General features: G+C 36.1%; 1 protein-coding gene across 1 annotated transcript; it reads left to right on the top strand.

Annotated features, from left to right (window-relative positions):
* The first annotated feature begins 510 nt into the window (after positions 1–510).
* On the top strand, positions 511–2,798 carry LOC132140389 (uncharacterized). The gene is made up of 6 exons (XM_059549177.1): positions 511–1,045; positions 1,144–1,230; positions 1,341–1,382; positions 1,626–1,750; positions 1,848–1,937; positions 2,356–2,798. The coding sequence occupies exons 1-6, from the start codon at positions 868–870 to the stop codon at positions 2,476–2,478; spliced, it is 645 nt and encodes a 214-aa protein (XP_059405160.1). The 5' UTR covers positions 511–867; the 3' UTR covers positions 2,479–2,798.
* Positions 2,799–11,627: the final 8,829 nt, after the last annotated feature.

Raw genomic sequence — 11,627 nt, 5'->3', positions numbered from 1 at the left:
AAATAACATTGTGAACAAAAAACTGAAAAAAAAACTGAATTGGATTCAGAATGAAAATCAAAACATAGATGGAGTCGATCAACACCCCAACATTTGACTGATATTATTACCCCTTTATCAGTCAACATTTTATTCCATAGAGTTACATTTTTAATGCTGTTTCATGTCAGACGATTGTGTAAGATAGTGTCAGTATCTGTTGTTTCTTTTTTTCTTCTTCACTTGTGTTTTGTTTTTGGAAATTCTGTGCAGGAGATGTGTACTAGCGCCCTCTACCGTATAATAAAATTGAAAAAATTTAATGAAATGAAAATGAAATGAAAAAAACGGATTCTAGGAGTATAGCTCAAATATATTTAGACTTTTTGTAAGTACAAGTATACTTAAATGTCATTTTCTGAGGAGTGAAGCCCATTTCTGAGAAGCACATAAAAAGTAAACTAAAAGCACTTTCCTATTTATATTTTAAAAGATGTATACTAATTGCACACTTGGAGAAACTTATTTTTCATAAGGGTATGAAAGATAGCAAGAGAAGGAACACATTCTAGAAACCAATGACACATTTTGCTTCTGCTTTATCTGACTTTTTGCAGTTTGAGAAACATTCATTTTATCATGATCATCAAGTTATAGTTACCTTTTTTGAGTTAATGCTTCCCACTACTTCCTGTTAGTCAGAGACTGCACTGCAGTTTTTATATCCAAGCACACCATCACCATGGAACATGGGGAAGCGTGCTCTGACTATTCACCGAAAAGGAAGTACAGAAGAGAAAAGAAAACCAGCCTTTTTCAGCCTCAGAGGGTGATATATGATTCTGACAACTATGTGCATGTGCAAATACTAAAGTGCTTGCGAGTGTGATGGAGCTGCAGCAGCGTTTTTCTGCGTCCGTCAATATTTACGAAGAAAGTGAAGGAAATGCAGAGAAGAGGGTTATGCATAAAAATTGTGATGCTAAAACAGAAGATATTTATCAAAGTCTTCAGCTTTCACCTACTGCACACCATGGAACTATAAACAGCACAACACTGCTCTCAGGTAAGCCAACAGAGGATGGATACATGGATGGAACAAACTTTTAAAGTAATTTACAGTTAGTGCTCTCTTATTAATCTCTAATAATCTCTGTTTAACAGAACACTATGAAAGAAAGTGTGTGTTTTTACTGTTTGCTGTGAACATTCTTATCTCAGCCATCATCCTTGTCATTGTGGGTCTAAATTGTAAGTATCATGACACAGTATTTGAAATTTATTGAGGCACTAAATAATAATCTAGAAAAAAATGTGACAGTTAAATATTTCACATTTCTGAATATCATTTTTCCCCCCAGACTCTCACAACAGAGAAACACAACCAATAAAAGGACAAAAAGGTTCATTTTAATTTGCACTTACTGGTGTAAAAATTGTACTTAGATATAAACTGATTCACACATACTTTATTATTAGATTAACTCCAGTGTGTTACATCTTAAATGTTCATACATTGTTCTTCACTTTGGCAGTGTTGTACAACATTTAAAATGGGTTTCTTGTTTGTCTATGCGTGTTTTATATTTCTTTCAACTAATTATCTATTCTATATTTCATACAAACTATTATTTGATATCTTTCAGAAATGTGGCTTCTCCGTGACGATGTGTTTTATTTGTTCTGGAGTGACCAAATTGATTGTCGTGCTGCTGAGCGCTTCTGCTCTGAGAGAAACGCCAGTCTGGCCGTTTTAACTGAGCGTAACAAGGTGCAGCAGCTATTCATTCACTTTCCTCTCTTTCTCCTTTTATTTATTTATTTTTAAATGTGAACACATTGTTGAATGTTTGTGTGTACATGGGCAGGTCTGGTTGATGTCTAGGACCAATGGAAAGCAATTTTTGGTCTCAAGAGCCTCATCAGATGGATCTGGAAACACTGCTTCTCCCTCAGTGGTAATGCATTTGAAATTTTTCATATTTGTGAAATAATTTCTGAACAATTATCAAAATTGAAAAAGTTTTCAAAGCTGTTGGAAGTTTGTTAAACAGCTTGAAAAACATAGTTTTTTTGTTGTTGTTTTTTTACTTTATATATGAATGACTACAGTACCAACTGATGTCCGTTTTACACAAAACTGTGAGAACAGTGAGAAAGTGTTAGCAAGTGTGTGATCTATAGTTTGTGTGTGAGACAGTGGGGAAAAGTGAATAATAATAATAAAAAAAATTAATGTTTTGACTTATTAAAAGCAAAAAGGTATAATTGTCTTACATTAATCTAATATGAATTATAGGTGTTTTAATTCACATTCTAAGAACATAATTTTAGTACATTTCTTAAAAATGTTTTTCTGTTCTGGTTGTGCCTCAGGATGATGAAAATTTTGAGTGTGGCATCATGACCGAAGATGTTGACACCTACCATGGAGAAGGATTTGTGTGTGAAAGGAGTGTGAATCCCAGTCAGAAATTGTGCAGATTTGACCTCTTTTGAAGCTGTAATGGATATACTGGACAGCTCCTTGGCCCAAAGTTCAGCTTCCAGACAGCATGCATGTGTTGTACTTCATTTATCTTTTTATTTTATTAAAACTCTTCTCTATAAACACTTGACAGAATAGCTGTATTGTCTTGAGAAGTTCCAGATAAGAGGTTGTCTTCCTTCAAGGATTTCAATTACATTTTTAAAAAGAAATTAATTTTCTCTTATATAATTCTCTTTTTCTTGTTTTAAAAACACTTGATGATTTTCTATGCAAATGGAATCAGGGAGGTATTTTGCTATGTCTAAGGTTATTCAATAAATAAATGTAAGTAAATTAAGCTCATTTATTATGACCATTTCTTACGGTGGGGAATGTATGTGTGTGTGTGTGTGTGGGGGGGGCGGTGGGGGGGGGGGTGATTTGCTAATTTCTACTGAAGTGGAAACTGCCAACTCTTTTAGTTTTCCTTCTTTTGCTTTTCCCCTAATTCTGCCTCTGAGCTGGGAGAAGAGTTATCTTTCTTGACTGTCGAATAACAAACTTTTATAGCATTAATTCAAGATAATTGGGATTTTTTTTCTCCAGACACATCAATGGTAAAAAAGTATTCCAATTTACAGTCTAAGAGAGAGAGTAACCCCTCCATCTGTTCTTTTACAGAAGATAATGACAATGATCTATATTACAAAGATGCATTTAAGAATATATAAATCTTTGTGTAGATAAGTTTCTAATTATAATAATTTGAATTGTTTCAGGCTCCAACATCCCCACAACCCTGAATATATAGAACAAGCAGTCTGGAGAATGACAATAAATCTACTCAGTCTAAAAGCTTCATACATAGGTAGGGTGAATCCATATAAACTGGGATACTTTTGCCATTGAGATTCCTGGGAAAGGTTCTACTGAGCATCTGCCGAGTATCTGTAAACTTAAAGGGATAGTTCACCCAAAAATGAAAATTATGTCATTAATGACTCACCCTCATGTCGTTCCAAACCCATAAGACCTCCGTTTATCTTCGGAACACAGTTTAAGTTATTTTAGATTTAGTCCGAGAGCTCTCTGTCCCTTTTCTGTCCCTTTTTTGAAGCATCAAAAATACATTTTGGTCCAAAAATAGCAAAAACTATGACTTTATGCAGCATTGTCTTCTCTTCGGTGTCTGTTGTGAGCGAGTTCAAAACACTGCAGTTTAGTGATATCCGGTTCGCGAACGAATCACATGATGTAACCGGATCTTCTTGAACCACTTCACCAAATTGAACTGAATCCTTTGAAATGGTTCTCGTCTTCAATAAGCATTAATCAACAAATGACTTAAGCTGTTGACTTTTTTAAGATGAACACCAAGCCGAGCCAGATAACGAACGAAAGATTGACTCGTTCTCGAGTCAAGAACCAGTTGCATCGGTTTTCGGATCACCAGTAGTGATATAAAGTTCGGTTCTTTTCCACGAACCGATTCTTTCGGAAAGTTCGATTCAATAAACCAGTTAAAGAAAACGGTTCACCGGTTCTTTTGCACTCGACGTAATGACGTCATTGGCAATGATTGCCCTTGATTGAAGTCTTTGGTTTACCTGCGCTCATAACATTAGCACAGAATCAGTTCAGAATCAATCACCAAAAGATCACACATGCGTAGTAACATCAGCTCCTCGGTTCTCGAATCGGACGCGTCCGACAGAAATGGTTCTTGACTCGAGAACGAGTCAATCTTTCGTTCGTTATCTGGCTCGGCTCGGTGTTCATCTTCAGTTCTCTCTTCACAGCAGTAAATGAATTACTCCGGGATATTGGTTTATTTTAACTCAGAGGGAGTGTCAGCCACATTAAAAAAGTTAACAGCTTAAGTCATTTGTGGATTAATGCTTATTGGAGATGCGAACATATATCTTAAACTGTGTTCCGAAGATGAATGGAGGTCTTAGGGCTTTGGAACGACATGAGGGTGAGTCATTAATTACATAATTTTCATTTTTGGTTGAACTATCCCTTTAACGTGACCAAAGGAGCCTGTAAAATGTATACAGTTACATTTAGTTGAAGGATTTAACTGATTATCAATGCATACACTATCATTGTATGATAGTGTATCATCATGATTAAGGTTATTCACAAATTATAATTGTAAGCCTATGGGCAAGACTTTTGGTTCATTAGCCTCTATAGGGAAATAACAAGAAGAATAACAACGTGCATTAAACCGTAAAACTGTACAAACCAATGGGTTCATAATTAAGATAATATAGTAAGACACATCAATTTTCAATATCAAGCAGCTAAACAAACTGTTTTGTACAGCTAAAAATAGTCCTGCAGGGATGAGAATTGAACCTTAGACCCATAGAATTTACAAATGGCCAAGCCCAATTCTATGGGAAGAAAAAGGTGGATAGGCGACACAATTTTATGCAAATGAGCAGCAATAATGCCCCTTAGCAGTCTTCAGAGACCTACACTTAGGTCATAATATAGAAAGCTCAGGAGAGTAACATGTAGGCTAGCCTATAATAGAAACAGAACAAATGCTTTGGGTTTATTCTCCAAAATATCTGGCGTTTAAGATTGAAAAAAGCGCAATGTTTGCAAGGATTCACGAGAACCATGTCTTTGTTCCAATCTGAAGAGCTTATCCCAAACATAGCCAAGTTGGTAGAAACCTATTATGAGTTCCAAGTACTTTATTGGCCTGATTATGTTTACATGCAATAACCTCTTTTAATCTTTCCAAGGGATGGGATTAGTTTGCATCCCTGTTTCAAGAACATAGCCTATATTGTTTTTTTTCTGTAGCCACTATATGAATAACTTGATGATGGTGGTGAGTAGAAAACCGTTTCAATGAGAGTATAGATCATGAGAACTGAGCCAATGTTTTAGTAGGCTACTCAAAATATCTTAGCAGTGGTGGCACTTATTTTTAGTCAACACAACCACAAGTGAGCTACTGAGCATCAAAACTAATTTTCCAGCCACAGATCATGTGATTTGTGATTCTGTGCATGTGTGCCCTTACTTCAGTGCTTGTGAGTGTGATGGAGCTGCAGCAGATTTTTCTTATGTTTTCATTAATATGAAGAGCGTGAGACAACGCAGATGAGAGGGGCTTCTCAAACAGAAAATGTTTATCAGTGTCTTCAGTACAGACCTCCTAAAGTCCAACCAACTATAAACAGTACAACACTGCTCTCAAGAATGACAAATTGAGAAGAATGGATGGAATCAATTAATGGAATTAACTTGTATATAGTTTGTAATAAAAAGTATTGTATTAATCTCTATTACTCTTTTTTTAACAGAGCAGAGTGAAAGGTAGTATGTATATTTACTGTTTGCCAACATTCTTATCTCAGCCATCATCCTTGTGGAACTAAATTGTAAGCATCATGGCACAGCAACATTTTAAACTACACACTAGATAATCTAAATATGTAGTTTCACTATTCATGAATATATGGTGGCCGAGATGGCTCGACGCGCTGCAATTCAAGAAAACACATGCAAATTGAAAAAACACCAGCAAATAAAATAAAACATCTTCATCAGTTTGCTGCAAATCCTCACAGCACATGCATATAACGAAATGCACTGCAAATCCTCACAACACATACAATTAACAAAAGCGCTGCAAATAGCACTGACCACAATGGAAATGTTTCGAGGAAACCTCAAAAAGTGTCGGACCCGGCTAGGATTTGCTTATCGTGCAGTGGCTACTGGTCAGTGGAGTTGTTGGTGAACTGAAAGGTGAGGTTTTTTTTTCATGTTGTAAAACATTTTTTAAATTCCTTTATCTTTTGGATATTATTGGCCAGAATAAGCTGAATAATTATATGATTAAATGTAAAACTTTACTTAAGATGGCTAACTTCCTCAGCTTTAAGATCCTCAGCTAAATATAATTGGGTTAATGAAAATAAATTCGCAATGCTACATTAATTGATTCTTAAATTGCATGTGTTGTGATGATTTGCAGCGCGTTTCGCTATATGCAGGTGTTGTGATGTTTTGCAGCGCGTTTCGTTATATGCATGTGTTGTGATGATTTGTAGCGCGTTTCTCTATATGCATGTTGTTACGTTCTAGCTCCCCAAAGGGAGGGGAGCCTGACAACCCACTGCTCGGGCCCACCGATGCCAACAAAGGAGGTATGGAGTTGCGGTGTGAGAAAAGGACACGAACACCGAATAAAAACAAAGCTTTTATTCAACCATGGTAATATTGTAAATAAACCATATATTGTAAATAAACAATATTCTGGGAAAAGGGGAGGACTGGACGGAACAAAGGAAAGAAATAAAAAGTACCACAATCCTAACCTATACTAAATCACACAAATACAATCCCTATCTGGCACATGATTAAGGCGCCCTAACCAAACTGACAGCTGGTGGTCCACCCAGGTCTAGCTGGTGTTTATAGACAAAGAAATATTCCTACGGGTGATACATGTATACCCCAGGGTAGCTCTAAATCTACTCCCAAACTCCCTATTAACAAAAGAAAAGAAAAACAAGTTAATACAAATTACAAGAACCCACGAACACAAGTGCTCTGTCCTGCTACTACAAGTTCCAATAAAGGAACACAAGTTAGATTCACTAACACACAGAAATAGTTTAAATTCTCAAATATTTCAATCAAAAATCAAGTCAGAAAACCAAAACACACACACACAGGGTACAACCCAAACCTAAAACAGGAACAGAGAGACCAAACTGATCCAAGACTGAGCTTTTTAAAGAGCCCAGCCAGCTGCAGCCACTGATGAGTGGGCGGAGTTCCAAGTCCCAATCAGCCATTGAACCACCAATCAGCTGCCGGAACAATCACAGAAGTCATCTTACCTGATAAAAAAAACAAAAACAAATACACAAACCACAAAATACCAGAACAAAATAATTATAAAACGAACCCAGAACTCTGGGGACGTAAACACATGTGTTGTGACGATTGCAGCGCGTTTTGTTATATGCATGTGTTGTGATGATTTGCAACACTTGTATTGTCAAACTGATGATGTTTTCTTCATTTGCTGATGTTTTTTTCAATTAGCATGTGTTTTCTTAAGTTGCAGCGTGTTGAGCATTCTCGGCCACCGTATGAATATCATCCTCAGCTAAATATAATTTCAAGGTTAATGAAAATAAATTTGCAATGCTTCATTAATTGATTCTTAAATTGCATGTGTTGTGAAGTATTTGCAGCGCGTTTCGCTATATGCATGTGTTGTGATGATTTGCAACACTTGTATTGTCAAACTGATGAAGATGTTTTCTTCATTTGCTGATGTTTTTCCAATTTGCATGTGTTTTCTTAAGTTGCAACATGTTGAGCATTCTCGGCCACTGTATGAATATCATCCTCCCCCCCCAGATTTTCACAACAAAGAAACAAAACCAACCAGAAAAAGGTTAATTTTATTTATTTATTTATTTATTTATTTATTTATACTGTTGGGAAGAAACTTATTTTGTTAACTATTTTTCAGACTGTGTGAAACATTGAAAAGCTGGATAAACTGTATGTCAACAATTTGTTATATTACTGTATCTTAAAAGTAAAGTAAGCACTGTCTTTTAAGCTAAACCACAAAACAGAAGTGTTCAAATGGGTCTGTTGTGGTTTTCCTCAGAAACAGTCCTACAAAATGATTATTAATACAAAGCTATTTTAATGGTTTCTAGATTATTAAAATATTTATAATTTCTTCAAACCACAAACTAAAAACTATTTTATATTTATTCCTTATCTTTCAGAAATGTGGCTTCTCCGTGACAATGTGTTTTATTTGTTCTGGAGTCACCACAGTGATTGCTGCGCTGCTGAGAGCTTCCGTTCTGAGAGAAACGCTAGTCTGGCCGTTTTAACTGAGCATACCAAGGCGCAGCAGCTATTCATTCACTTTCCTCTCTTTTTCTGCATAAGCATTGTTTAACTGTGTTCATTTAGAAGTAAAATTAGGAACTGATACACAAACATTGAAAAAACAACAACAGTACACAGGAATAATAAATAAAATATTTTCAAAGATTTTTATATAAATAATATTTAAAACTTTAACATGCAATAATAAAGTAAGCACTGTGCCAAAACTATTACTGTGTGTGAGATTAAACTAATCATATAAACGAATAATTACATTATTTATGAAGATGATTATGGGACTGTGTTGTACATTTAATTAACTGGTTCATATATTGGATGTGGGGTAATTTTGACCTCATATATTGGTAGATAAGGGCAGATGTGGCCTAATGGTTAGAGAGCCGGACTAGTTACCAGAAGGTCGCCAGTTCGAGTCTCGGTGCTTGGCAGGAGTTGTAGGTGGGGGAGAGTGAATGTACAGTGCTCTCTTCCACCCTCAATACCCTGAAGTGCCCTTGAGCAAGGCACTGAACCCCCAGACAGTTGCTCCCCGGGTGCTGGATATATAGCTGCTCACTGCTCCAGGTGTGTGTTCACGGTGTGTTCACTTCTCACTGCTGTGTGTGTGCACTTGGATGGGTTAAATGCAGAGCACCAATTGCGAGTATGGGTTACCATACGTGGCAAATGTCACATCTTCGACTTTTTGACTTTGGTAATTATTTTCATTTTCAAAGTAATTTGGACATAAAGTTTACTATATAGATTTTTGGTTAAAATGTAATTTAATTTATTTGCATTTAAATGAGTTAAATTAGATTTAAAATCTATATATATATACTGTGTGTGTGTGTGTGTGTGTGTAATGGTGAGGAATAACAACAGATCTACTCTGGATTCTGTTTAGCACAAAACAGCAGGGGACAGTAAAGATACATGCATGTGGGAACAGGAAGTGTGGTTGAGGGAGAATAGACATGCATGTGGAAACAGGAAGTGTGGTCGAGCAGTTTGGTTGTGTGATTCCATAGTTATGGGCTGAAATATGTGCCACTAGAAACTGAATTTGAATTGCTAAACTTGAATAATTGCATTGAATAACTGAATTTGAATAACATAATTTGAAAGTGTATTGTTTAATTTGAATCATTGCATTGAAAATCTGAATCTGAATTGTATAATTTGAAATTGTATTTATTCAAAAACAGAATCTGAATTGTGGTCGAATAAAATTTGTCCAACAAAATTTGATCCTCACTTAAAGTTAAACTCTCTATATATCTTCACATTCACTTCTCACAATTCAGATTCAGTTCTCAAATTCAATTTCAAGTTACTGAGACAGACATCCGGGTAGTTGGAGGATGAAGGAAGAGCAATCCAGCCCAGATCGATAGATCGCGTTCATTGGCGCACAGGAGCCAATCAGAACCTACGTTTTGAAGCAAAGTACGTACCCACCATGAAACAAGAAAGAAGTGCTTGCCTTGCCGACTGACTTGACCACCATGGATCCGCCTGGGACAAATATGGTAATGACAATTTTTTTTTTCACGATCTAACGATCTTTAGTTTAATGGTGTAGCTGTTTTGTAGAAACGGGGGAAATTACATCTTTCTCGATGTGTTGCAAACACAGTAGCTATTATCCCACGTTTTTGTGGTTATGTACTAGCTCTGGTAACAACATCTTTGCTTGGCGTTTATTATTTCTAAGCATTTGCCTCTTCCTCCGGTGAAAATGTTGTTGCCGCCAAGTAGACTGGTCATGTCTTCAGCGTGATTATTTACGATAACTACTCCTCGTGATTGTCATTGTCAGGGTACTGCTTACTAAGAGGGAGAGAGAGAGTAGTAAGCCTGTATGTCTCACTATGTTTTGACAAGGAGACAACTCAGAAGTAGTCAATTCAACATATTTGCTCACAGATGCAAAACCTTCCCATGGTCCTGTTGGGCCCAGTGCCCAACATCAAACTTTAGTATATTTTTTTAGTCAATAAAAAAAGTCAATATATTGTCGCATTTTAGTTAGATCTATGCCCTCCAAGCATCCGTCTCCCCACCAGTGGATTAATGCATTGACCAGTTAGATTTAATGCTTTTTAAATTGACTGAGCTGTTACCATAAAGGCTCACTGTGCTGTGTGATGTACATTTATTTTCAACAGTACAAAGGTTTTTTTTTGGTTGTCAGTGTTCCCATATGATTATTATTGATCAGTTTGTCCTGACCATAGCAAAATTACTTTCTCTCAAAAGTCCACCTTTTAACTTAAACTTTTATATGTGGCTTCTGTACTGAGTTTATTGTACACATTTTTACATTTTAATTTTACATTATATTTCATTCTTGTGTTTTGTCATTTCAGCAAAGCTGACTTCATTCCTTCAACTTCAAAACAAAAGTGAGCATTTCTAGGTTTGTACGCTTCTATATTCTCCTTCAAATTTATATAACCTAAGACTCTTAAACTTTTGGGGCCAAGTACCTCATATCATGTCAAAGAATCCAGGGATCACCTGTAAGCGATGACCCTACAGAAGCAACAAAAAAGTAAATGGCAAAAATATGCAAATACTAACACACAAGAGAAAGAATAATTCACGTACATACACCACAGTTTCTGAGACAGAATCTTGAACAGATTACATTTATGTCTGTTTAATTGTTTTTATAACAACATACACATAAATCATAACTTGATTTTGAAAGATTTGTAAACCGATGCTCTACGGTTAACAATGATTTTTGATGATTCCTGCTTCTGATGTCTTCTGACCCCGTTCTGCATGATGTCAAGAAAGTCTTCCAGCATACTGTACTGTATATTACACAGGCAGAGAGGAAATAATTATTGTTATTATATTACATTACATTTTTATATTTTTCTTTACCACAGAAGCTCTGTCCCGAGACACTCTGGAGCTAGTTGAGACTGATGATTCCCCAATCTTCCACAATGGACTTCACATAGGATGAACTGTTTCCAGTTTCAGCAAAACAGCAAGAATTCATTGATGGATGACTGCACCTTAGAACTCTTCACTAACACTGCCTGCATCACCTGGGCCACAGAGAAAACAATGTTACTGCCTGTACATAGCACAATTAACCTTTAACCTTACAGCTGAATCAATGCAGTAACACTGTTAACTACTATTGACATTGTACCAAATGTTCAAACTGAATATACAGAGGAGAACTGGTCCCCAGTGTTTTTGATTAGTCTGGTTTCTCCAAAGGTTTTTTACTCCATTATCTACATCTTGCAGATTT

This window comes from Carassius carassius, chromosome 5, assembly GCF_963082965.1.
Source record: "Carassius carassius chromosome 5, fCarCar2.1, whole genome shotgun sequence".
Lineage (NCBI taxonomy): Eukaryota > Metazoa > Chordata > Actinopteri > Cypriniformes > Cyprinidae > Carassius > Carassius carassius.
This window is presented reverse-complemented; position numbering and strand designations above follow the sequence as displayed.